Here is a 24,334-nt window from a genome sequence, read left to right on the forward strand (position 1 = left end):
TGACGATAAAACATGGCACTGATCACTGTTTGCAGTGGACCAGGCAGACAGTTGACTGCACTGTACCGTACATCAGTATTGGGAGGGTCTGAGAGGCTTAGCCTACAATTAGATGGCCTTCTTTGTGACAAATGGGGCTCGTTTATCCCCAGACAACGACAAAATGAAAGAGAAGCCAAGGAGACTCATTTAATCATCACCCCCCCCCCCACAGAGTGAAACATGATGGAAAGGCAGCGATTGTGACTGGATGGAGGGCTATGGGGGGGCTAGCTATTTAGAGTGGGGGCTAATGCATTTTGGTTTACATTCAGTTGGGTTTGTGGGGATGGGGGCTTAGTGGGGGCTAAAGGCTCATTCATAGTCTGGATTTTCGGTGGTGAGGTGACCACCGAACTACAACATGACGTCACGAGCCGTGGTGAAGAGCAAACCACCACCACCGCCCCAGCCCTCTCTGTTTTTACTCACCACCGCTCAACATTATTTCAGCTCTGGTGGTCACCTCGCCACCGGAGGGGTGCTAACGGACCGTACTTATTTATTTTTTTCCCCCTGGATTATGGGGAATAAAACAAATCTCGGGATGCCGGTCATGGCATCCATTGCAAAGGTGAATTAATCTTGTTTTCTCGGGGCCGGTGCGGAACCAGTTAATATCTGACTGAACTTCCCATGGTGAGCAAAATGTCTCCATGTTAAATTAAACAACAGTAAGCTTTCTTTCTATTTGACAGGATCACAACAGCTAGGCCAGCCCTATAAACGTGACTGACAGGGTACAGTGATTGTGATTGATGGAGTTACGCCATTGGTCGGCCAAGCAAGTGTTGATTTCCCAATTGGCCGTTGCTCTTTCAAAACGATTCTGCGTGTTTTCTGTTATGCCATCAGGGGCCGTTAACAGCGGCTCCACGGTCTTCAATTATGCCCGCAGGCGTCTTCAATCATGTCCTCATCATCCTTATGAAGTTTGCTTCAAATGAAAAGCCCTCTAGCAGGGTTAGCATACATGGTCCAGCCAAATACTAGAGTTTCCTCTGGATTTTAACGCAGACTAAGTTACAGAGGGTCTTATGTGTGTGTTTTTGTGTACAGTACATTGGTTCAACGCTGTTAAAAGGGCTCTATAAAAAATGGATTGGATTGGATATAGGTTTTGACCTAAGATTAGAAAAACAGAGTCATCGAGGTGGAAGGGGAAATCATCAATGTTTCAAACGATTCAGCAGAGAGTTCTAGCGGGGGACTGCATGGGTTTTATGCCGGAAATAGTTCCTTCATAAAATATTCATGACGTGTACTGTTTACGCCCCGCAGGACAAGTCAAAAAGTGTTGCGGTGTCACAGTTTAGCAATTAGGAGGCACAGGAGGTGGAGTGGAGCGGGCGTGGGGGTTGCTGGAGGAAAAGCATGTTCCAGCTGGTGTTCACTCAGCTCTATCAGTAGCACTCTGCTAGCTGGGCAACAAATGACTCCACAGCTTGAGTGGACAGATGGATTTATCTGAAGCTCGGGCAGAGTCAAAATAACCTCGGCACTGAGGCACAGATATGTTTTCCAGTGAATTAGTGAAAGAGCCCTCGTACAGGAAGTGATAAAAGCCCACATGCCATTACACCACTGCATGGCCCAGACAGACAGGTGCCCTGTAAAAGAACATTCTGACTGTGAGGTTAAAATGGCGATGTCCCTCTTTGCGTGGGACAGTGCCTCATTTCCAAGACTTTTCAGGCAGACGTCCCACAAATCGAGACCCTGTCCCACATTGTGACTGGCAGGCATCAGTGTTCAAAAGCCTAAGAGTTAGTATCCTAATAGTTGGCCTTCTGCACTGTCGTCTCTTTTTCAGCAAGATGTGTTTTCACTTTTTAAGGAATATTCCCTAGAACCTAGGCTACCTCACGGAGGACACAGGACACACACACCTGTGTCCTCACTCCTCATCATGGAGGACACAGGCTGGGGCCGGCGCTAACCCATACTGCTCACCCGGGTGCCCTCTACATTCCGGCTGTCACCCGTCTCTCCGGTGGTCACCAGACTATACCTGATCGTCACATAGTCTATTCCTATGAGTCACTATAAATAGAAGAACTATAACAAAAAACATCACATGGATGCACCTGGGACGTATCCTCAGTGATGTATCCCAACGTCATCTGGGTTTCGGGTCTTTTTTGTTGCTGGGGTTAATTGGGTTAATTTCATAACAGACATTTTGACATGACAGGTAAACATTGCTGAAGGTCAACATTAAATGTGGGTGTGTTTCATTTAGGTGTACCGTGTTACCAGCATGGTTCGACCTCACATTATGTAAACCACGTACATTTGCACACTGCCGCCGAATATTTTTCGTTAGTATAACATTTTCTTTTTTCTTTTACCGGGGTCTATTTTATCCGTTTTCCGCAGCTGTAGCTTGGGGTCTAGTGGGGTGTTGGTGAAAGATCCCGTGCACCAGTGGACAATGGACTTTTTCATAAAGCCACCTGTCATTACAGCAAGGTTGGCAGGCCGCTGGTGATGATGAATATTCAGCTAATGCAAATATTGGCTTAATTCTCTCTAACACAGCAGGTTTCCAACGATTGCAAAGGAAGGCAGAAAACTTTTCTCTTCCTCAGCACTATTCCATCTCTATATTTCAAATAAAATCTCCCGCTTGAAGTGACGGAAGTAACCGGATCCTGTAACTATCAGGGGATTTTGGAATTGTTCTACGGGACATTAAAAGTCAATCAAAGTGCTTATAATCCATTATCAGAATTAGACTTATTTTCCATTAAAAGAAGGCAAGCCAAACCAAAACCCTCTATACTGTTACTGGACATGAGTTATATTACCTCTGTACTTGATGCATTATTTTTAAAGGACCACTTCACCACTTTTCAACCTATCTTCATATAATAGGTCCTCACTAATAATCATGAAAGATTTTTTTTCTACTCGGTCTGTGTCTCATAGGAGGGCTGTGGGCAGTTCATAAACCGTCTTCCAGTGACATCATCGATGGGGAATATAAGAAACTAGATAGAAACTGCAGGCTTCTAGTCCTGAAAAGTTGCAATGCGAAAATAGAAGCCATCGTTCTCACGATAATGAAAATCTAAATATTTTTGTAAAAAAACAATGTTTAAAAAAATATCTACCTCATGATGATGTCACTGGAAGACGGTTTCTAAACTGCCCACAGCCGTAATATGAAACACAGACTGAGTAGAAAGAAATCGTGCCATTTTTTCATGATTATTAGTGAGGATATTATGCAGATAGGTTGAAAAGTGGTGAAGTGGTCCTTTAACCTCCACAAAATCAATCTATAGAGAGAGAGAGCTGGGGAGTGATCAAAGGCCGTCGGTATCGGGACTCACATTAAGGCTACATAATTGGGAGCCTATAGGTGCCCGGTCCGTGCCTACACCAAATCTCTTTGCGGATAATAGCCAATTTACTAGCGGCTATCTTTTAGCCGATTTTTGTGGCAGAGTTGTGCACTCCAATTAACTGGACACAGAGCAACTTAAATTGCTACCCACACAGATTGCTGCAGGGATGTCACGGGGCTAATAATGGTATTAGCCCACGTCTTGTTTATTTTGAACAGTAGTGGAAACAAGCACTCACCTTTTTTACTTAAGTTAAAGTATCAATACTGCAATATATACTACAAAAACTAACAAAAACATGCAAAAAATGTACTTGAGTAAAAGTGAAAATGTATTGGCATCAAAATGTACTCAATCCATTTTGGGCGGCTGACATAGAAACATAGTTTTTTCAGAAAACTGTCAGGATGTAGAAGACATTTTTTTAATCTGATCTCAGGTCAATGCACCACCGCAATCGATGCACCACATTGTGAGCATGTAGATCAGCTAGTTTCAAATGACCTAAATTAAGCCGTTAATAATTAATAATTTAATAATAATCAAAATCAAATAAAGTTTTCAAATAAATAATAAGTGAAAGTACAATATTCGGATCTGAGATGCAGTGGAGTAGAAGTAAAAGTATTGAACATTGGAAAATATAGTCAAGTAAAGTACAAACACCTCAAAATTGTTCTTAAGTTCAGTACTCAAGAAAATGCACTTAGTTACTTTCCAGTTTCCACCACTGCTACTGTTATGTAACACCCTGGATTCGAACTCAGGCCTCCAGCGTGAAAGTCCAACATCTTAACCACTGGACCAAAGGGATATCCCTCTGGACCAGGGGAGATATTACAGTTTTGAGGCCATCAGGCAGAGGCTCTGAGCCACTCTGCTACACTACCTTACACCTACAGTATACTGTATAGGTGCAGTATATGTACATTCCTATTTAGGTCACAGCCACTCTTTGTACCCTGAAGGATTAGTGTGTCAGAGAGATCATGAGCCGACTGAGCTCATACTGTATAACAGGACCAGAGGGCCAGCACAACTCTTTACTTCCATTGACCTTGGCCCAGAGGATTGAGCTCTGTCTGTTCTAGGCTAGCCTGCTGTAAAGTAACTAAGACATTTTAGTGCAGTACATTTAGTGCAGTACATTAAGTGCTGTACTCCCAAGTACAATGTTGAGGTATTTGTTGTACTTGAGTATTTCCAATTTCCGATACCTTTACTTTACTACTAATCTAGGAGGCAAATCTTGTATACTTACTTTTTGTAGATTTGGATTATTATTACAAAACATACATTAACCACTTTTATATACCGGTACATTTCGGCCATTTGAAAATATCCGATTTACAAGCTCACAGCGTGTCACGACACATTGATTGTACAACACCTAATAAAATGCTCAAAATGTCCATGTTGATCCAGTGTCCTCTCCTCCTTCTCATTATTATTTTGAAAACTTGAAATGGGACATTCTGCATAAGTAGTTTAAGTACATTTTGACACCAAAAGTACATTTTGAATTCTGGACTACTTGTAACAGATTATTTAGTTCTATATTGACGTATCGATTTGACTTAAGTAAAAACATGAGTCTTTTTTCCACCACTGACTGGAGGAGAATGGAGGGCAAGGATTACAATGACACGTGTGTTCATCACACACAAGGGACAAAGGGCTCTATTTACGTCCATGCTAAACCCCTTATCCCTAAACTTCTTTGCCTTTTTTTTTTTTTTTACTATTTAAAAAATAATAATTAATAGTTCAACTAGCTGATTTACATCGACACGTTGTGAGCTTGTATATTGCCAATTTTAACTATTCACAAATGTTTTTCAAAATAGTAAAAAAAAGTGCTACTTTTCCAAAGGTTGATACAGAGGGTAATACACTAATAGAATAGTATTGTACAATATGATGTGGCATGCACATGGTATTAATTTGTGGTAAAATAATGTATCAAATATTATACTGCTCTTCCTCCCACGTTGGCCACGTTTGACTTTATAAGATTAGCACCATATTTATAAGTGTGTTTTCTATCAAGTGTACCATAAAGTCAAAGTATACATAATAACGTCTATTTATGTATCATCACCTATGAGGTAATGAAAGCACCAAATCAGTTTATTGGTAGGTGGATAGTCATTTTTAAGTCGCTTGTCTTTGGATCCACCTCTTCAGCTTTATTCAATGGCAAACAGGCAGTTTCTTTCCTCTTTTTGAGTGGTGCAACCACTCCTACATCCAGCAACGTCCGTGTACCTAGGTAGGTAGGTAGGTACCTGTATGTATGTTTGTATAAGTGAGCACGGGTATGTTACTTATTTATACCAGTAGGGGGCACCAGAGTACAGAGAAGAAATTGGAACGATACAGAGAAGAAATTGGAACGATACAGAGAAGAAATTGGAACGATACAGAGAAGAAATTGGACGATACAAATTGGAATGATACAGAGAACCAATAGACGGGAGTTGCACCACTCGGTTCACACTGGTGTGATTTTTTTACAGTAACTGTAAAAAGAATATTTTTATATATTATATGTTAACAATAAAGCCCTCTCATTGCTACACGATTCTTAAAATTAAATATACATAAAATGAATAAATGCAATGCTTCTCTCCTTGGCCGACCGCACCCTGAATCCCAGGTAACTCGATTAAGACATAATTGTATAAAAGATATTACAGATGAAAAAATGGCAAAGACAAAGAGAGGAGGCTGGATGAAACAACAGGGAGTCTGTTGTATGAAAAATGCTGTGCTCCACATTGTTCAGCGCCAAGCTCTTCTAATACCACTGAGCAGTTATTAAAAGTGTAACCAGGGACCCAGGGGCACAGTGTGTAATTTTAGAATTAATATACAATTTAGGGCTCGCCGTTCGCAGCCCCTGAATTATTCAAATGTACGTCTGCTGTGCGAGTTTGGGTCTGTTGGGGGGCACAAGAGTTGCTGTGCATACAAATTAATAAATTATGTCATCCTAAAACATAATTTATGCCTTAGGATGACACAGGCAGAGGCAACCAGTGGTGTAAAAGGTACTCACATGTTTTACTTAAATAAAAGTATCAATATTGGTATCATACCCACGAATGCTCCTAACTGGTCCTGGCCCATGCTGGAGCTAACCATTTACATAGACAATGCCTTGGTCACTTTGGTTCCAACAACCGTGGTTCCTCAGCTCTCATTCAAAGCACACATTACAGCGGTCACTCGATCCTGTAGGTTTACACTCTATAACATTTGACGAATTAGACCCTTACTCAGTCCTCACCCAGGAGTCAGCCCAGCTCCTTATCCAGACATCAGTCATATCAAAACTTGACTATACTGTAACTCTCTTCTTACTGCACACTTAAGCCTCTCCAAGATGCTACTGTATGCTACTGTTGGAAGTAGCATAATGGTGGTTTGCACTTTGCAGCCATGAAAAGTGGTGCAGTCCCGCTGAGAGGAGGAACATTCAGTGTACACTGAATGATTGTGTGTGTGTGTGTGTGTGTGTGTGTGTGTGTGTGTGTGTGTGTGTGTGTGTGTGTGTGTGTGTGTGTGTGCGTGTGCGTGTGCGCGTGCGTGCTCTCTGAAACACAAATCTGTTCTATTCCAGTCTGTGTGGTGGAGTTCATAAAAGAAAGGGCAGTTTGTGCAAGGTGAGGTGAGGTGCACTGAGGTCTATAAAATGTCAGTCTCTGGGGTGGCGTAGGAGCTCAGCTCATACTGTAGGAACCACCACAGCCTGGATTTCATAATGTTTCTACCACTGAACAAGTAATAAGTTTGGGGGGACTATGAACAATCCCATCATGTATTTCATTTGGTAAAATTACTCCAGACTCACAGTTTTTATTTATTTGCTCACAACCTAGGCCTATATAAACGAACAGTTGGTGCTCGGTGTGGCATGGGTTGTTCTGGAATTCCAATTACAGTGCATTCTGGGAAGCGGACAGCACTATTTATGTCTGTTTTTGTCTCATTCATGCTGACATTCCATTTTTGTTTCATAGGCGGCAGCATTCCATCGGACTGTAATTGTTTTTTGGGGTTCCAATCGGCTGCCTAAATGCGTACATCAACGACAGAAAATGCAGCCCACACCAGAACACAAAACAAGACACTGTGGCAGGGTAGAGAAGCTCTGTCCTTTAGCAAAAGACTGTTACAACTGTATTACACTGCCGCAATTAGACTGTACAACTCCTCCCCTGGCTGACTTCATCAGCCTGTATGGGGGAATGAGGGGATGTTAAAATCAATCAACTGATTGATTGATCAAACTGACTATTTCCTAGATGTCAGTTTTATTTATTTTATGATACTCTTTGGTAATGCCTGTGTTTTTTAGATGTCCATTTTTCCATCTTTATTGTTTTGACGATGAGAGCTGCTGTGATGCCTTAATTTCCCCTCTGGGAATAAAGTACCATACACAACTACCAACCCTTTCCTCGAGACTGGAACGGAAATTACTACATGGCCTGTGAACTGGCTAGGTCTAGGATAACTGCTTTATGATATTGTTATGTCATTGACAAATTAAATTTGTTTTGACTCTTGCAAAAAATCTTGGAAATTAAGACAGTCCGCATTTCAAAGTTGGACATATTTCAAAAGGTAAAATAAATATTCAGGAAGCTTCCAATCCAAGGAAAGGGCTTGAATTATTTATGTTTTCTCTCTGCAGTTTTCTCCTCGTCTCATTAATATCCTGGCTTGGGCAATGAGTTTGCTGAAAAGTGGCCAGAGTGAGAGATCTCTCTCTCTCTCCCTCTCCCTCTCCTCCCCCTCGACCTCTCCCCTCTCCTCTCCCCCTCTCCCTCTCCCCCCCTCTCCCCTCTCCCCCCTCTCTCTCTCCCCCCCTCTCTCTCTCTCTCTTCTCTCTCTCTCTCTCTCTCTCTCTCTCTCTCTCTCTCTCTCTCTCTCTCTCTCTCTCTCTCTCTCTCTCTCTCTCTCTCTCTCCTCTCTCTCTCTCTCTCTCTCTCTCTCTCTCTCTCTCTCTCTCTCTCTCTCTCTCTCTCTCTCTCTCTCTCTCTCTCTCTCTCTCTCTCTCTCCTTACGAACACGCCACATTAAAGTGAATCACAGCAGACAGCTGCAGAACGCCCTCTATGATAATGCCTCCTCTACAATTTCAGCGTTGACCTTCCCACGTGGCGAAGACAGGGAGACATCCACTTAGCATCCCCTTTCAAACACTTAGTGGTCGACAGGTTAGGCTGTAGGGGCCCACCTTTCACCTGACACTGTCTTTTATCTAGAGGAAGGGAGCTAGGGGGGTATCAGACTGGAGCCAGACAGACGAGATGCATCTCTCAGACAGAGAGAGGAAACCTGCTGCCGCTGCCTCACGCCACCTTGTTAGGTATAGAGTCATTGGGGTTAATGTTGCGCAGGATGATTCACTATCACTGTGTGCACCACTGACAGTTTAGTTGTCTCTGAAGAAGTTCAACATTGGCCACTGGTTTAAAATTAACTACTATAGTGTTTAATGTTTGTTAAATGCCATTGACAATGAATGGAGAATTTACGTCATGTGACTGAGCAAATCGGCATATGTATGTCGGCGGGGACCCTTGGCCAATAAGGGACCACCATTCTTGATGACGATGTACGATGATTTGAGCGCCCCTCACTTCACACGGGTGTGATTGTTTTTATCCCACGATTGTTTTGTAACCCATTTTTTGCGCTACACGCCCTCTGCCAACCTGGGAGAGCAACAGACTGACCTCAATGCATGAGGAGTCCACACTGAGTCTCGCCCTAACCTTGGCTTCCTCAAACCGTTTCACATTCATGGTGTGGTCTCTTAGTGAAGTAGTCAATGAATCTAGTGCTACGCAATGTGACTTAGGCCAGTATATTATCTACATCCTAGAAATTATTATCATTCCAATAATATGGCATATGTATTTCAGCCAATAAGTAATGGCTGACGTAATAGCTACAGTGTTATTACATTCTATCATAAAGCATACAGGTTTTATTAAGCTTTTCAGAAGCACATAAAATGAATTGAACAAATATGAATTGCGAACGGCATACAAAATGAAACAGCAAATGAAGGATACTGCCAGAGGATCCTGCCAAAGGATGCTGGCGTCTCCCTGCCGTTACTGGATGCATGCACTAAATCTATGTGTGAATTGAATGGATGAAGTCTCTATTCAAAGCTCCTTGCAGCTCCATATTCTCTTTTTTCAAGCCAACATTTTATTGTACTGACGGAGAAAGTGCTTTCTCTGCTGCTATATATTTCTCCCGTCTCCGCCATTACACTCCAACCCACCCCATCCCACCCTCCAGCATTTTGGTCGATACGCCATTGAAGATTCTCATTTTCCACGCCGTATCGATGCACTGATGAAGACACTTGAAATGAAACTCAGCTTTCTATAGCTATACAGTCATGCACAAGATTGGGCCATGCCCATGACACCTCTATTACAAAAGAACAGCCTATGGATAGATAGTATGACATCACACCAGATACCACAATGCAGGGATCGTTCTGAAATGTCTGTTTTCAAGCCAGGACCTGAATGTCGCATTGACCATGAAATCAGGACCCAAGCCCCAAGGTCCAATAAACTGCAACATAATGCTCTTTCAGAAGAAACTCATGTTTTGCTCCTGCCACTGTTTAAAGGTTTTATGAAATTCATTTTCATTTATTTTTCTTTTTTCTTTTAGGTTTTATGACCTCAATTACACCCAAAAAACCTGAACTTTGAACATTCAGTGGATTTTCTGTGGTCTGAAGTTTTCTTTGGGGTTTTTTGGGCCTTTTGAGCTACAATGAAAACAGGCAACACAGTGAAACAGTGACATCTGCTGGCAAATCCCATTGACATATATGGGATTTGCAGTAAGTGATGTCACTTACTGCCGGCAAATCAGAGCACCTGTTTGAGCCAGAAAACCCCAGATCACAGAAAATCTACTGAATGTTAAAAGTTCATGTTTTTTGGGTGCAATTGAGATTAGAAAACCTAAATAAAACAAGAACAATTCCAAAACCTTTTTTTTAATGTCACAATCCCTTTAAGAAACAATGCTCTATATACTGTATTGATAATATAACCAGGGCAGAAAAAAAATCTATTTCCAACGGATTGCAAAATTTTTACCAGACAAAATGTGGCTTCCGTGTGTTCAGAATTGGACAGATCTGCTGCGACTGATAGAAAAGACAGAGGGAAAGGCCCACAGTCATTCAACAATTCCATCTGGTGGAATTAATTGCTTAATTCTTCAGCTTTTCACTATTTGTTCATAAAACACTTTTTGCATTTTTGCTTGACCTCTGGCGTAGTTTTCCCTTCTTTGTTGTGGCCCTGGAGCCAGGCCATAACTGGTAACAATAACACGTGGATGGTGTTAACTTCTCGCTGTGGCTGTGCATCAGTGTTGATTTCGTCGACTAATACTAAGACGAAAAATGTTCATCGACTACCTTTTTTCACAGACGAAAACTAAATGGAAACTAAATGAAAACTAAGCTATGGTGACTAAAACTAAGAATAAATATATTGACAATTTAGTCAACAAATAAAAACTAGACTAAAATGTTAGGAAGAGACTAATGTTAGGAAGTGGACAAGAGATCCAGTATAAGTCATTTTACACTTGGTTGCATGCTGAAAATGGCCAATCTACAAGCTCACAACACGTCGCAGCGCGACACGTGTGTTACACGTTGTGTAAAGTGTAAGTGTAAAATCTGTCATTACAGCGGCATCAAGACCCGCCAAAATGCATTTTTTTTTTTTTTTTTAAGATATTTTTTTGCGGCTTACGCCTTTTATTGATTTTTTGAAGGGACAGACAGTAGGCTGACAGGAAACGGGAGAGAGATGGGGGATGACATGCAGTAAAGGCCGTGTCGGGCTCGGGAGTCGAACCCGCGGCACACTGCGACTGGATTACCAGTCCGGTGCCCAGACCGTTACGCCACGGCCTGGGCCCAAAATGCATTTTTAAATGTATTTTGACACTTAGTCGCCTAAAACTAGACTAACACTAAAACATTCCAGGTGACCAAAATATGACTAAAACTAAATGAAGTTTCAGTCCAAAGATTATGACAAAACTAAAATAGAAATGTGCTGCCAAAAACAACACTGCTGTGCATGTTGTGCTGGATAATTCTGCTTTATAGAGCAAACAACCGGCTAAGCTCTGTTCAGAAATGAAAGACAAGAAAAGAAAGATTTGCAAAACCTACCCTTTATTCTCTGGCTCTCTGGGACGCCATCCTGCAGGAACAAACAAACAAACAAACAGACAAAATGGAATCGATTAAACAAAGCCATGACAGATAACAAAACAAACACACATTTTTAATTCAGCTGAACATAACTCAGTGTGTTTAAAGGACGTCTTCACCCATTTTCAACCCATCTTCATATAATTGGTCCTCACTAATGGTCATGATAAATTGGTACATTTGTTTCTGTGTCTCATAGGAGGGCTGTGGTGGACACTTTAGGAACGCAAGAAGAACAATTTCTTCCATTATAGCTAACTGTTTCCAATGAAAGAAAGCCTGCAGTTTCTACAGTATAAGCTTGGTTTCCCGATCGATGATGTCACTGGTAGAGCGAGTTTGTGAACTGTCCACAGCCCTCCTCTGAGACACAGTAGACGCGGTAGACAAAAATGGTACCGTATTATAATGAGCATTACATGAAGATAGGTTGAAAATGGGTGAAGTTGCCCTTTAATAAAATGTCACATGGTGTTTACACTTTACATGCATGTTTATATTTTTATTTAACCTTTATTTAACCAGTAAAAACCACATTGAGACTGAAGTCTCTTTTACAAGTGTGAACTGGCCAAGAGAAGAGGCAAAATAAGTGACACAGCTCTGCCAGTAACAATAAATACAACACAATAACAGGACAAACATGTAAGGCTCATAAATGCAGTACCCACTACTGAAGAAGCTCCAAGGTAGAACAGGAAGGTCCAACACAACCAATGTCACGGGCCAAGGCTAAACTAAGCAACGGAATGTGCTAATAAACTACAAAGCAAGAGAACCAACATTTGCTATACATCAAAGCAGGAGCAATGTTTGGGAAGTGTGCCCATGGCAATCCTTTTAAAGCTCACTAGGGGAATCACAGAAGCCAGTTTGAGTCTGGTCTGTAGGTCATTCCAAGTCCAGGGTCACAAAAAAAAATCAAGGCTTTTATTTCCAGCCTCAGATTTAGTTGGGGGCACGACATAGCGCAGCCAAGCATTTGATCTGAGGTTGAGAGAGTTTTGGACAAGTTCAAATTTAGAGCAAATGTAAAGTGGGAGATTAGCCTACTGTCTTTAAATACGTGAGAATATATATATCCCAATGTAGCAACCTGCGAGACGTTAAAGGACAACTTAATTATTTTTCAACCAAGTTTCATGTTTTAGGTCGTTATTAGAGAAAGTAAAAGATGTTATTTGTTTTCTTCTTTATTTGCTGCTTTCTTTCGTTTTAGGGATTTTAGCTGTTTTTGACAGGGGGGCGGGGGCATTCGAGCATGGGGCTAAAAATGTATTGTTTTACAAAATTTTATAGTGATTTATTTTTGTATTATTTACTATAGTCCTACTAGACCCCAAAAAATTACATCTGGCCACAAAAGATCACGGGATCTACTGAAATCGCTATAAAAAAGAGAAGGCCTTGTCGCTGTTATTTTTGCTCTTTCTTATTATATTTTTCTGTGAAGCACTCGTTGTCTGAAATGTGCTATATAAATAAAGATTGATTGATTGATTGATTGATTGATTACCAGCTTTTTGCGAGAAGCATTAGAAAAGCAGGACTTCATTCTGTAGCAGAAACTCAGCGTGAACTTGAGCTTTTTTGCCAAGGCATCAATGTGGTGTTTGAAGTTTAACTTGTTGTCCAACCAAATCCCAAGATATATACAAATCAATCAACCCATTCAATGGATACTCCATCCAGAGTGGTGATGCTTGAGGGAACATTGACTAGGCTATTTGGAGAAAATAGCATGACCTTGGTTTTGTGGCCATTAAATAGCAGTTTGCTATTTAGAAATTCATGCTGCAATAGACAAAGGCAGAGGCCACATTAATGTTAATCCACGTGTTAATGCCATCCTAGTCAGGTTCAGTTCCAAGGATTCCATTTGTAAATGTGCAAATTGACCAAGGCTGCACAATCCTTTGGCACTGCAGTAGTTTATAATTCAACTCCAGTGCTTGGGTTAGAATCTGCTAATAACACAGCATAATTTATAAACAGCACTCATACATATAATGCAATATAATAATAACCATAACACATTATGAAGCATTATATAATGACAATCAATCAATATACTTGTGATAATAACTGTATGCATCTAAAGGGGATCCTGCACCTGACCTCATCAGCAGGATTTCACAGCTAATTTCCAAAACAATGACAGAGAATGATGAGTATAAGTGCACGTGACCGGCCGGTTGCGACAGCCAAATTCCTTCCGTGTGAGCGAAGCGTGAATAAGGATATCTTACGAGGGTCTTGCTGATCCTGTTAACCTTGTCATGCAACGTCCTTCAGAGCCCATGGCCACAGACAAAGCATCAGCACTGCTGCAATATGTGCTATTGTGCTGGCCCTTCACATCACACATTTCAGCCCTTCTGTCTCAACATACTGTAGCCAACTTGACTATGTGTGATTAAATTAGGTTTCAGAGATTTTCGCGTAATTAACCATGTATTGTTCCATTGTGTAACTATCTGTGAGTATCTTGTACAAAAGGTGTAATTTCACCCACTCTTTCACACACCGGTGAACTTGAGAGGTTCGTTGGCTGATTGCCTTCAATGGATACAACTCCCACAACTGCTGGTATTCAAACCATTCTTAAATGGTCTCAACGCTCCCCTTTCGTTTTAAAAGAAAGTAATTATGAGTTTATTTTTCTCTGTTTTCTTTCTCTTTGCTTCTCTCTTTCTCTCTTTATTTCAAAATCCTTATTTCCCTGTCTTGGGGAAAGACATGCCTATTGCAGTGATGCTACAGCATCAGCAGTCACGCAACTCTATTAGATGCATTATTAGTTAATCTTTTTATGTCACCTTTCCTGACCTTATCCTGACCTTTTCAGAAAGAAAACGGCAAATATTTATTCAAAGATTACAAAAGAATTATGCTGCTATACTGTACAGGGGTTCCTGTCCTAAATGGGTTAAAAGCCTGGTTCCGTTCAGTAGTAATTTGAGCGCACGCACGCACACACACACACACACACACACAAACACAGTGAAAGCCGCCACAGAGAGCTACTAGCCATTTATTATTTCATACAAAATTCAGCCTCTCAACTGATGTATAGTGCATTTATATGATTGGTGCTTGACAGGACACAGACCTTAAAGGACGATATGCCTTTAAAAAGGTCAGGAGAAGCATGAAGGAGATGGGAAAATAGCTACTGCAACTGTAGTTACAGTACAGCCCATACCCATTACACTCTGAGTTACAGTACGACCCATACCCATTACACTCCTTTGGAATCTAATTCAGAAAGAGCTTGCCGTGTATAACGCGTCTCTAAATCATCTGGATTTTGACCACCACCGTGCCAGAACAGCATTACAGTTCCATTAACAAGAGTGCCATACAGTCTTGCACCTGGAAAAAGTTGTTTTACTTAGGTAAAAGTATCAATATTGCATTGTAGAACTACTCCATTACAAGTAAAAGTGCAAAATGTACAAAAGTATTGGCATCAAAATGTACTTAAAGTATACCAATAGTAGAAAGTACTCACTATGCAGAATGTCCCATTTTAAAATGTATTGAAAATATCCGATCTACAAGTTCACAATGACTCACACCACGACGCATTGTAAGCTTGTAGATCGGCTATTTTCAAATGGCCGAAATTTATATAGGGCTGAAATGGTTTAATGTATATGTTTTGTAATAATAATCCAAATCTACAAAGTAGATTTTCAAATAATTGTAGTGGAGTAAAATTACAATATTTGCCTCTGAGATGTAGTGGAGTAGAAGTAAAAGTATTGGATATTGTTGGAAATACTCAAGTAAAGTACAAATCCCTCAAAACTGTACTTAAGTACAGTACTTAAGTGAAAGTACTTGGTTACTTTCCACCACTGCTCACTACAAACATTGAATATGAAAGAAAGACCATACATTATTGATTCCTCAACTGCAAAGCCTGGCTTTTGCCTGCTTATGCCTCTCTTCTTTTTTTCTTTGATTGCGAATTCCGTCCTTTCTAGGCCCGTTTCAGTAGGGCAGTGTGTAGGGATGCATTATGCAACAGGTCTACAGTCAATAAGGAGCGAAGTGCTCCCTGACAACCTGCTGAAAATAGCTGGCAAACACGTAACCCCTGTATACGGCTTCACATACAGTATGCACACATTTAGATTTAACCTGTCGAAGCACATCTGGGTTTCATCAGCAGTTGTGTGACATGCCATTTCAAACAGTTTAAAAGGGTGTTAACAGTATAGGTTAGAGGCCAGCAAAACTATAACTCGTTGTGGTTGCTGTCAATCACAATAACTTCATAGTGTGATTTGGAGAAAGCTATTTGAATATAGAAATAGAAACGGTTTAAAGTTTATCTGCTAGACAGACAATAATTTCAGCTTCAGGCTTTGTCCACATATAGCTGAAATGGTTAGCCCTAGAACATGTGATTTTCATAATGTTGCTGATGTCTGAAGTGGGTGCAGGGTCCTTGGGTACCTTCATGATGCTCAGTGTAGCTATAGTTTGTTTCCCTGACCACATCCCTGTTTGTTATACAGGCAGGTGAATTTCACTTGCGTTTAGTGATGGTGTAAGAAAATATATAATCCATACTCCCACAATGGTCTTTTTTCTTCTCTTTTTTTCACTGGACCATTCATTCTCACATGTCCCATGAATGGGTGTACCAAAGGAGAAGGTCCCAGATCCTATTCTATTCCTATTCCTATTTTTAAGGAATATTTTTTGACCCGAGATCAGATTCTAAAAATGTCTTCTACATCCTGACAGTTTTCTGAAAAAGCTATGTTTCTATGTCAGTTGTTCTTCGATCTTTCAAAAATAGCAGACCTACAAGCTCGTAGCGTGCTATGAGCTTGTAGGTCTGCTATTTTTCAATAGCTAAAGCATAACATAATGCTAACACCAAAAGGGGTTCCCGCCCAAAATGGGTTAAACTAATACCCAGAGTTTTCCCCAGATTTTGTGCTGCATATATAGCAGAGCATTGTGCTGCATAGCACAGCTAGTCCACATCTCAACATCTCAGCATATAAGAGCCCTGAGGGGCTTGTGTGACCCTCTTATTATGATTTGTACTAATGCTAGCCTAGTTGCTGCATGTATGGAGGCTGACTGCTGCATCAGGAAGACAGTGAGGTTAATTTATTTGGTCAAGAGTGATTTCCCGCGGGTGTGCTGCCACTCTGCCAGGCCATGAGCCTCCACTGCTGCTCAACATCTCCAGGGAGCAGAGAGAGAGAAGCACCCAACTGTACAACTGCCCTCCTATACGTCTGGCTCTGTAGAAATCAATCAGTGGTGGAAAAAGTACTCACATTTCTTACCACTTTTGTTACACGTCTGGAATTCAAATGTAGTAAAAGTAGAACAGTATTGGTATAAAAAAATTACCAAATGTTGGATGCACTCATTATGCAGAATGTCCCAATTTCACAACAATGTTTTCAAATGTATAAAAGATTTTTGAAAACAGCAGATCGGCTAATTTCAAATGGCCAAAATGTATAGGGCTGAAGTGGTTGATGTCGATTTGTAGTAATAATCTAAATCTACAAGGTAACTAGTAACTAAAGTTTGAAAATAATTGTGGTGGAGCATAAAAATGTACTGGAGCAGAAGTTCAGAAAATGTATAAATACTCAAAATTCTACTTAAGCAGCCTATACAGTAATGTACTTAGTTACTTTACACCAGGGGTGGGCAACTTTGAAGATGGAGAGGACCACTATATTTCCACCGAATAGCCGATCTACAAGATCTACAAGGTCAAAACATGTCACACTGCGACACGTTTTGAGCTTTCATATCAGCTGCTTTTGCTATAATAATTGTCTCCACCAGGCCGAAGGCATGGGGAGAGAGTATGTTTTGCACTCCGTCCGTCCGTCCGTGTGTCCGTGTGTCCGTCCGTCCGTCCGTGACAAGCTAATCTCGGCCACCGTTAACCCGCTCGATGCCACATTTTGCACACACACTCCCTGGATGCCAACGATGAACCTCTGCCCCAAAATTTCCAGAACGGCCTGTTATAGCGCCACCAGGAGGCCGCTTTGTGCAAAACAAGTTTTTGCACAGTACACCTACAGATTTTGTCCAAAAATCCCGCAAATCGTTACACAGTATCTCCATAGTCATGTGCTCAAGACGGATGTGTCTGATATTTCATATTCCATCCTAATTGGCTTAACATTGGCTTTCAAATTTTGCAGGATTGGCCTGTTTTGAACAAAAAACCTCAAATCATGAACGCAGCGTGCAATTTCACGTGAAATCTTTCACGCACTTTCCTACTAGGCTGAGGAATATAGCCCACCCATTTCACATTGCCCTGTTATAGCGCCACCAACAGGTGCATGCGTGCCATCAACACGGATCTGCACCATTTCCCATATTCCATCCTGATTGGCAAAGATTGGAACAAACAAACAAAAAACATGTTTATATTACTCCTAAATATTCCTATCCTCCTGGTGGAGACCTGTGCCCAGAAGGGCACTTTTTCTACTTTCAATTGAAATCCTGAATAATGTGTTTCTATTTTTGAATTGGAATCCTGAAAAGTAACCTTTTTTAATTTAACTTCAAATGCATTTAGTTATAGTTATGTTAACTTCATGAACTAAATACAAATACATTGGACATACTGTATATACCAGTCACGAGACATGCATGGCCAAAGCATTTCCGGGGGTCCCCAGCCCAGTACGTTAAGAACCCCTGCTTTACACCACTAAATAGAGCTGGCTGGATTACCACGTTTCACTCTTGTTGTTAATCTAGATCTGTTATGTGTCCAGGCGGGCCACCAGGGACAGACACCACCCAGCTGTCATTCTGTCACATTGACGTCAGTGACACAAACTCACACACAATTTATTTATGTTTTTGTACGTTGTGGCTCAGAGAGAGAGAGAGAGAGAGGGGGGGGGGGGGGGGGGCTGTCTACTGAAAAGTCTGAGTGAGTGAGTGTGTGTGTGTGACTGTGTCTGACTGATGTCCTTCCATCTGGTCCTGCTAATCTCCAAAGCCACCTGATAGTGACGACAAATTCCTTTTCTCGTGACACTGCCAATAGGTCAAGTATCTCCACAATTGATTTTCTTTTTTAAATATTTAAGTAAATTGGGCTCTCAATCGGCTGAACCCTTCCTTGCCAACATTTTTAGTCATACAGTATGTTATGGACCAACGGTTGCCACATCTTTTAGCTCAAGACCCTAAAGAGAAATTCTACATTAAGCCTGGGACCCAAATTAGTGAAAATAGCAGATCTACAAGACCTACAACGTTCACATGCTAGATGTCAGTGCATGGTTTCCAGAAACGTACAATGGTAACGATTCTTCTCTGGCAATTGGGTGGATGTGATGTAACAAAAAAATGCCAGTAGACTTTAATTACAAATGAAATGGTAGTGTCTCTCTCTCTCTCTCTCTCACCTGCAATACATTACCGCTGTTGAGTGGTAATTTAACTGTGTTGAGACAGTATCAGTTTCCTGCACCTGACCTCATCAGCAGGATTTCACAGCTAATTTGCAAAACAATGCCACAAAGAATTATGAGCAGAGTGTACTGTACGTGACCGGCGGCCAGTGACAGTCCAATTCCTTCCGTGTGAGCGAAACGTTAATAATCTTACGAGGGTCTTGCTGATCCTGTTAACCTCGTCATGCAATGTCCTTCAGGGACAAATCATTAGCACTGCTACTGCCATGCCACGGCTGCCTGCCATGCACTGTACATTGGCAAAAGCTTGTCTTTTTACTTTTTAGCAATGACAAATGAATGACTTCTCTTTTAGATCATTTACTCCAATGAATGTAATGATTATTGGCATGACTCCGGTCTCTAGTCAGCCCGTTCAACTCAACTGCATAACCACAATCAGCCATAAAAAGCTCGGCTGTGGTTGGGATCTGGAAGGATACTGAAGGTCAAAACAAAATGGTTTATAGTCATTCATCAAACATAACCAGTGAGCACTGAATTATTTCAATCCTATCACAATAGAAATGCCTCAACGCACAGACTGGTTTGCCGTATATTGAAATTTACCCTTCTAAGAGTGGACCTATAAATTGAGATAGAAATACGAGAAGCCTTAAGCGCTTTATATCTGTAGTTTAATGCTTATTCTTTCATCCGATTCTTTGATTTTCTTGCCGGCGCTCCGATAAAGGACAGACTGAGACATTTTGTGTAAATATTGTGTCATTTTTTGAGAGACAAATAAATGAGCCGTTTTCCTTTCTTCTCCCAGAAGACATAACTTATAATAGTATGCAGATGCTGTGATGGCATTCCCCCACACGATTTAATCAAAACGGCAGGCACATTCATTTCATCGGAGTTGAGGAATAAAGCCCATGCATCATTTCGTTTTATTTGTTGTAGCTTCTGCGGTCTGATTCCATTTTGTGTATGTGGGTGTATACTGCTTTATTTATAAAAGATAATAGCTAAACAGAAATCGAAATCTATCCGGAGGTTTTCTCTTTTTCGTTTTTTCCTTTTTGTATCAACTAAAATCCAACAAGGTATTTTTGTAATCGCAATTATAAGGCCAACAGGCGAAGACTAATTTGTTGCCCCTGTTAGTTACGGTTTGGTTTCATGTTACGCTCCCAAGAGTAAAATTATTGTTAAACATCTGCATTACGTAATTTACAAGAAGTCTTCACCATTACCATAATATGGTACCAACATCATCATTGTGGGCAAAATATTATCCAACGATAATCAAAACGTTGAGTCTGAGAGGCAAAATCTCATCAAATGGTGGTCTGTGACTGTGGCTCAAATGCCCAATAAATAATGGACCTTGATATGAAAAGGATTGAAAACCACTGCTGTTAACAAACTTGTCGCTAGAAGGTCCTGGGTGACTGACAAAGGGAACGATTCAAGTGCCTAGTGTTTTCTTGAATTAGCCTCGTTTTAAAAGTCACTTTATTTGTGCTGCTAACTTTGTCAAGCAGTTCTGCTGCAGCCTAGGCTCAAAGACAGCCACTTTCCCCAGGCATCTATGTTTATGGTTAATTTAATTGACTCTAGTCTGGAGGACTGTTGGCTGTCTGCCTACCACGCACAGACACACAGACACAGACACACAGACACAGACACAGACACACACACACACACACACACACACACACACACACACACACACACACACACACACACACACACACACACACACACACACCATGTACCGTCTGTCCGTATATTGGCATATCTGCACTGAAGTCAGGCATGTCCAGTCAACATGGGCAAAACATGCTGTTTTGTGCGGATTTGGATAACGTGAAGATGGGCTGCTTAATGTGCTGATTCTGCTGAAGTCGGGCATGCATGGCGTGTTATCAGTCTGCCTGTCGTTGCCAGGGTTTATTGTGCTGACAACGTGTATACATGCAAATGTCCAGCTCATCCTGGGCATATAACCCGTCTGCCCTCTACCGCCCCATGCACTTGAACTTATACTCGGGTATGAGACGTAACACTCATGTTGAAACATGTTGAGCCCATGCTGTCCAAATGCGGCAGCTTTCCACTCTGTCCAACCGTCTCCAGTCTCTCCTACAGTAATCTTGAGATTCTGTGCTGTACCAAATCTGTCAGCAGGTCCATTCAGAACATGTTTACATTGTTGAAACATATAGGCAGACCACAGGAAATGGAGGGCTGACGGCGTGCAAAACGGGCCAACATCCTGTTATCCCCAGAGGCAAATTCAAAGGAAACAACCAGCAGAGGGCTGGTTGTTTCTTTTGAATTGCAGATGGGTTCCCAGATTGCTTCTACAGTGCTCATTATGAAAAAGTGCGTGGCCTGTTATGGTTGAGACTGAGGTTAGGGGACTTACGTGGCTGGTAAAAACGTATGAGGTTATGGGACTAAAAACTGGTTAAAACTGATATGAGGTTACAACTTTTATAAAGTTACGGGACTTACATACTGTAACTGGTAAAAACTAATATGAGGTTATAGGGGTGTTAGATTTTTTTTTTCATTCGAAACTATGCTATAACGCGAGGCTTTTTCAACAGGTGCATAGAAGGACAGCCAAGTGCCCGACATACTGAAAATGAAGGGACTCCCGCACACTGTCTTCAAATGCAGTGAGAAACTGCAAAAATATTTAGAAAATAGCAGATCTATTGTTATCAAAATGTACTTAAAGTCGCAAAAGTAATCATTGTGCAGAATGTCACTGTTCAAGTTTTCAAATGTATAATGATTTTGTTTTAAATAGCCAGAATGTATCGTAACTATAATGCCTATCGACATTAACATTCTTTTAAAATCCCACTTCCTGCCAAATCGGCCTCTGTCATTTATCTTATCACCAATATTCTGGTTCCCCAGAGTCACAAAAAGGGAAGAAAATTAAGTTTACAGCTTTCTCATGGGATTTGCCTTGGATCTCATAGTCAGTAAATGATTATCTACTTGTTTAATGTTTTAAGGGGCAATGTATTCTAATCCTCACCTACAAAGCTTTGCGTTCCTTTCTTGCCAGCTTCGGCTAGCATTAATTTGACATTATCTTTTGAAAGATGACGTCCCTAGGCACAGGACAGGAGGGAATGAATCAGCACTTTCCTTATTATTCAGATTTAATATGCAGACACCCCCAAAATACACAGCATCTCTCCCTGTGCCTCCTTCCAGAAGTCTGTTCTAACCAGCCTCAACATTGGCAGAAATGCAGAGACCCCTTATTGTTGCAGACACAACGGAACAAAGTCAATAGCCTACCTTGTGTCGGAACCTCACGACAGGTCGATATTCAGCCGGCATGAAGCCCTCCTTGTCGCTGGGCCTCCCGTCCGCACGAGGTGCCGCAGCCAGCCCCAGCAGGAAGAGGGTTGCCACCCACCACTGTGACGTCCTCATCTGTCCTCCCCTGCCAAAAACCCAAAGCGGAAAGGTTAGCTGTGCTCTCGCCTCCACCAAGCCTAGCGGGGAGGTTCGATTCCGGCCACACAGGTCGAGGCAATACATACAATTGTACGCCTTGTGAGCTTTCAGATCTGCTATTTTCAAATGGGTTGAAGTGGTTAATGCATAATAATACAAATGCACAAAGTAGTAACTGAAGTTTTCAAATTATTGTAGTGGAGTAAAAGTACAATATTTGGATCCGAGATGTAGTGTAGTAGAAGTAAAAATACTGGAAATTGGAAATACTCAAGTAAACTACAAATACCTAAAAATTGCACTTAAGTACAGTACTTAAGTAAATGTACTTTCCACCACTGGTAATTAGTCTAGATAAATCTGTCGTTGGTTTTATCTAATGCTATCAATAAGTGACTGTGCACTCAGCAGGGAGATTAAATCTCCTTTTAAATCAATTAAGAGAAAATGGGCGTCGTGAGGACATGGAGATAGAGCATACAACGAGCCAATATATTAAGATAATTACAGTGACGGCTGCACATTCATTAGGCTGTGTGGCAACTGAAGCGATGTGATGTAGAGGGCACATTGAGACTGAATGCAAACAGCTTCTTTCCACATTCAGAGGTTCAAAACAGAGCCGAAACACAATGTGTGTGTGTGCGGACTGCGGAAATGCATGCTTTAATGAATGTTCACTGTGTCTGTGTAAAGAATAATAATCCCACAGTCGTAGGATTTAACCTATTGTGGTGGGCTTTGAACGAGCAAATGCTACAAGTTGAACTGAAAGCACGTTCACCAGAAGCGTAGTGTCCATTGATCAAGCCCAGAGATCTTGCTCTGGTGAAAGACGGGGCGAAAACACCAAGAAAAACATCACCTTGGACTTGGAGGCAACATTGGCAGCTCCTCCCCTGTGCATGCCCCTCATTAGCTCTGGTCCATAGCTCTAATGCGTTTAATTTAGAGCTATGTTACTCTCAACTTCCGCCTCCGCTTGCATGAATGCAGACCAGCCTCTCCTCTTTAGCGTAAATAAAAAGAACGTTTTTACTACTGGGATTTCTGTTGGAGTGGGATGGGACAGGATTGAAAATCCACTCCTGTGTCAGTCTCTATAGTGCACTGTGCACAGCAGCACTCTAGCCAACATGGAGAGTGAGGTTTAACGTGATCCCTCTCTACAAGACAAGGACATCCTCCTGGAAGTCATCAACAGTGGAGTATGTCTGCACTTCATCTGGCTCCAATACCTGCAGGCTATCGTCACACTCCACTAATCTCCATCAATAAAAAATGAAGGAAATAAAACGTGTAGGTGAAGCCTCCTCAACTCTGTGCGTGTGTGCGTCTGTGCGTGTGTGCATGCGTGCATGCGTGCTTTGCCATTTCTGATGTGTGACACAAAATGCTTTTTTTCAGCTACTGTATGACGACAATTATGTGAAGTGAACAAACCTCAAACAATCGCACTCAACCTAAACCTTTCTACTTGCTTTGCTGTCCTCTTCAGACAGCGTTGAATTGTCGTATTCGTCAAAACAACGTCTAGCAGCTTCAGTAGAGCTCTACTCGGGTCATCCGGATTGACACGACGGAACAGCCAAGGGATCTGTAGCGATGGTGTCTACACTTCACTGGCTTTGTCATCCAGTCAAACGTGACGAGAATGACAGGAAGTACCATGACCTTGCTTCGTCTCCGCGGTGGTGAGTCTCAAGTCAGACAACACAGCGGGGCGTTGTTCG

General features: G+C 41.5%; 1 protein-coding gene across 1 annotated transcript in view; it reads right to left on the reverse strand.

Annotated features, from left to right (window-relative positions):
* The window catches only part of fstl5 (follistatin-like 5), a 154,501-nt gene that overhangs the window by 124,766 nt on the left and 5,401 nt on the right, over positions 1–24,334 (reverse strand). The window contains exons 2-3 of the mRNA XM_083785343.1: positions 22,440–22,587; positions 11,641–11,671 (exon numbers count right to left, since the gene is read on the reverse strand). Of these exons, the coding sequence (XP_083641469.1) occupies positions 11,641–11,671; positions 22,440–22,577 (169 nt within the window). The 5' untranslated portion in view covers positions 22,578–22,587. The remainder of the gene's footprint in view (positions 1–11,640; positions 11,672–22,439; positions 22,588–24,334) is intronic.

The sequence above is a fragment of the Protomyctophum parallelum genome (genome assembly GCF_964188405.1).
Source record: "Protomyctophum parallelum genome assembly, chromosome: 16".
Taxonomy (NCBI): Eukaryota; Metazoa; Chordata; class Actinopteri; order Myctophiformes; family Myctophidae; genus Protomyctophum; species Protomyctophum parallelum.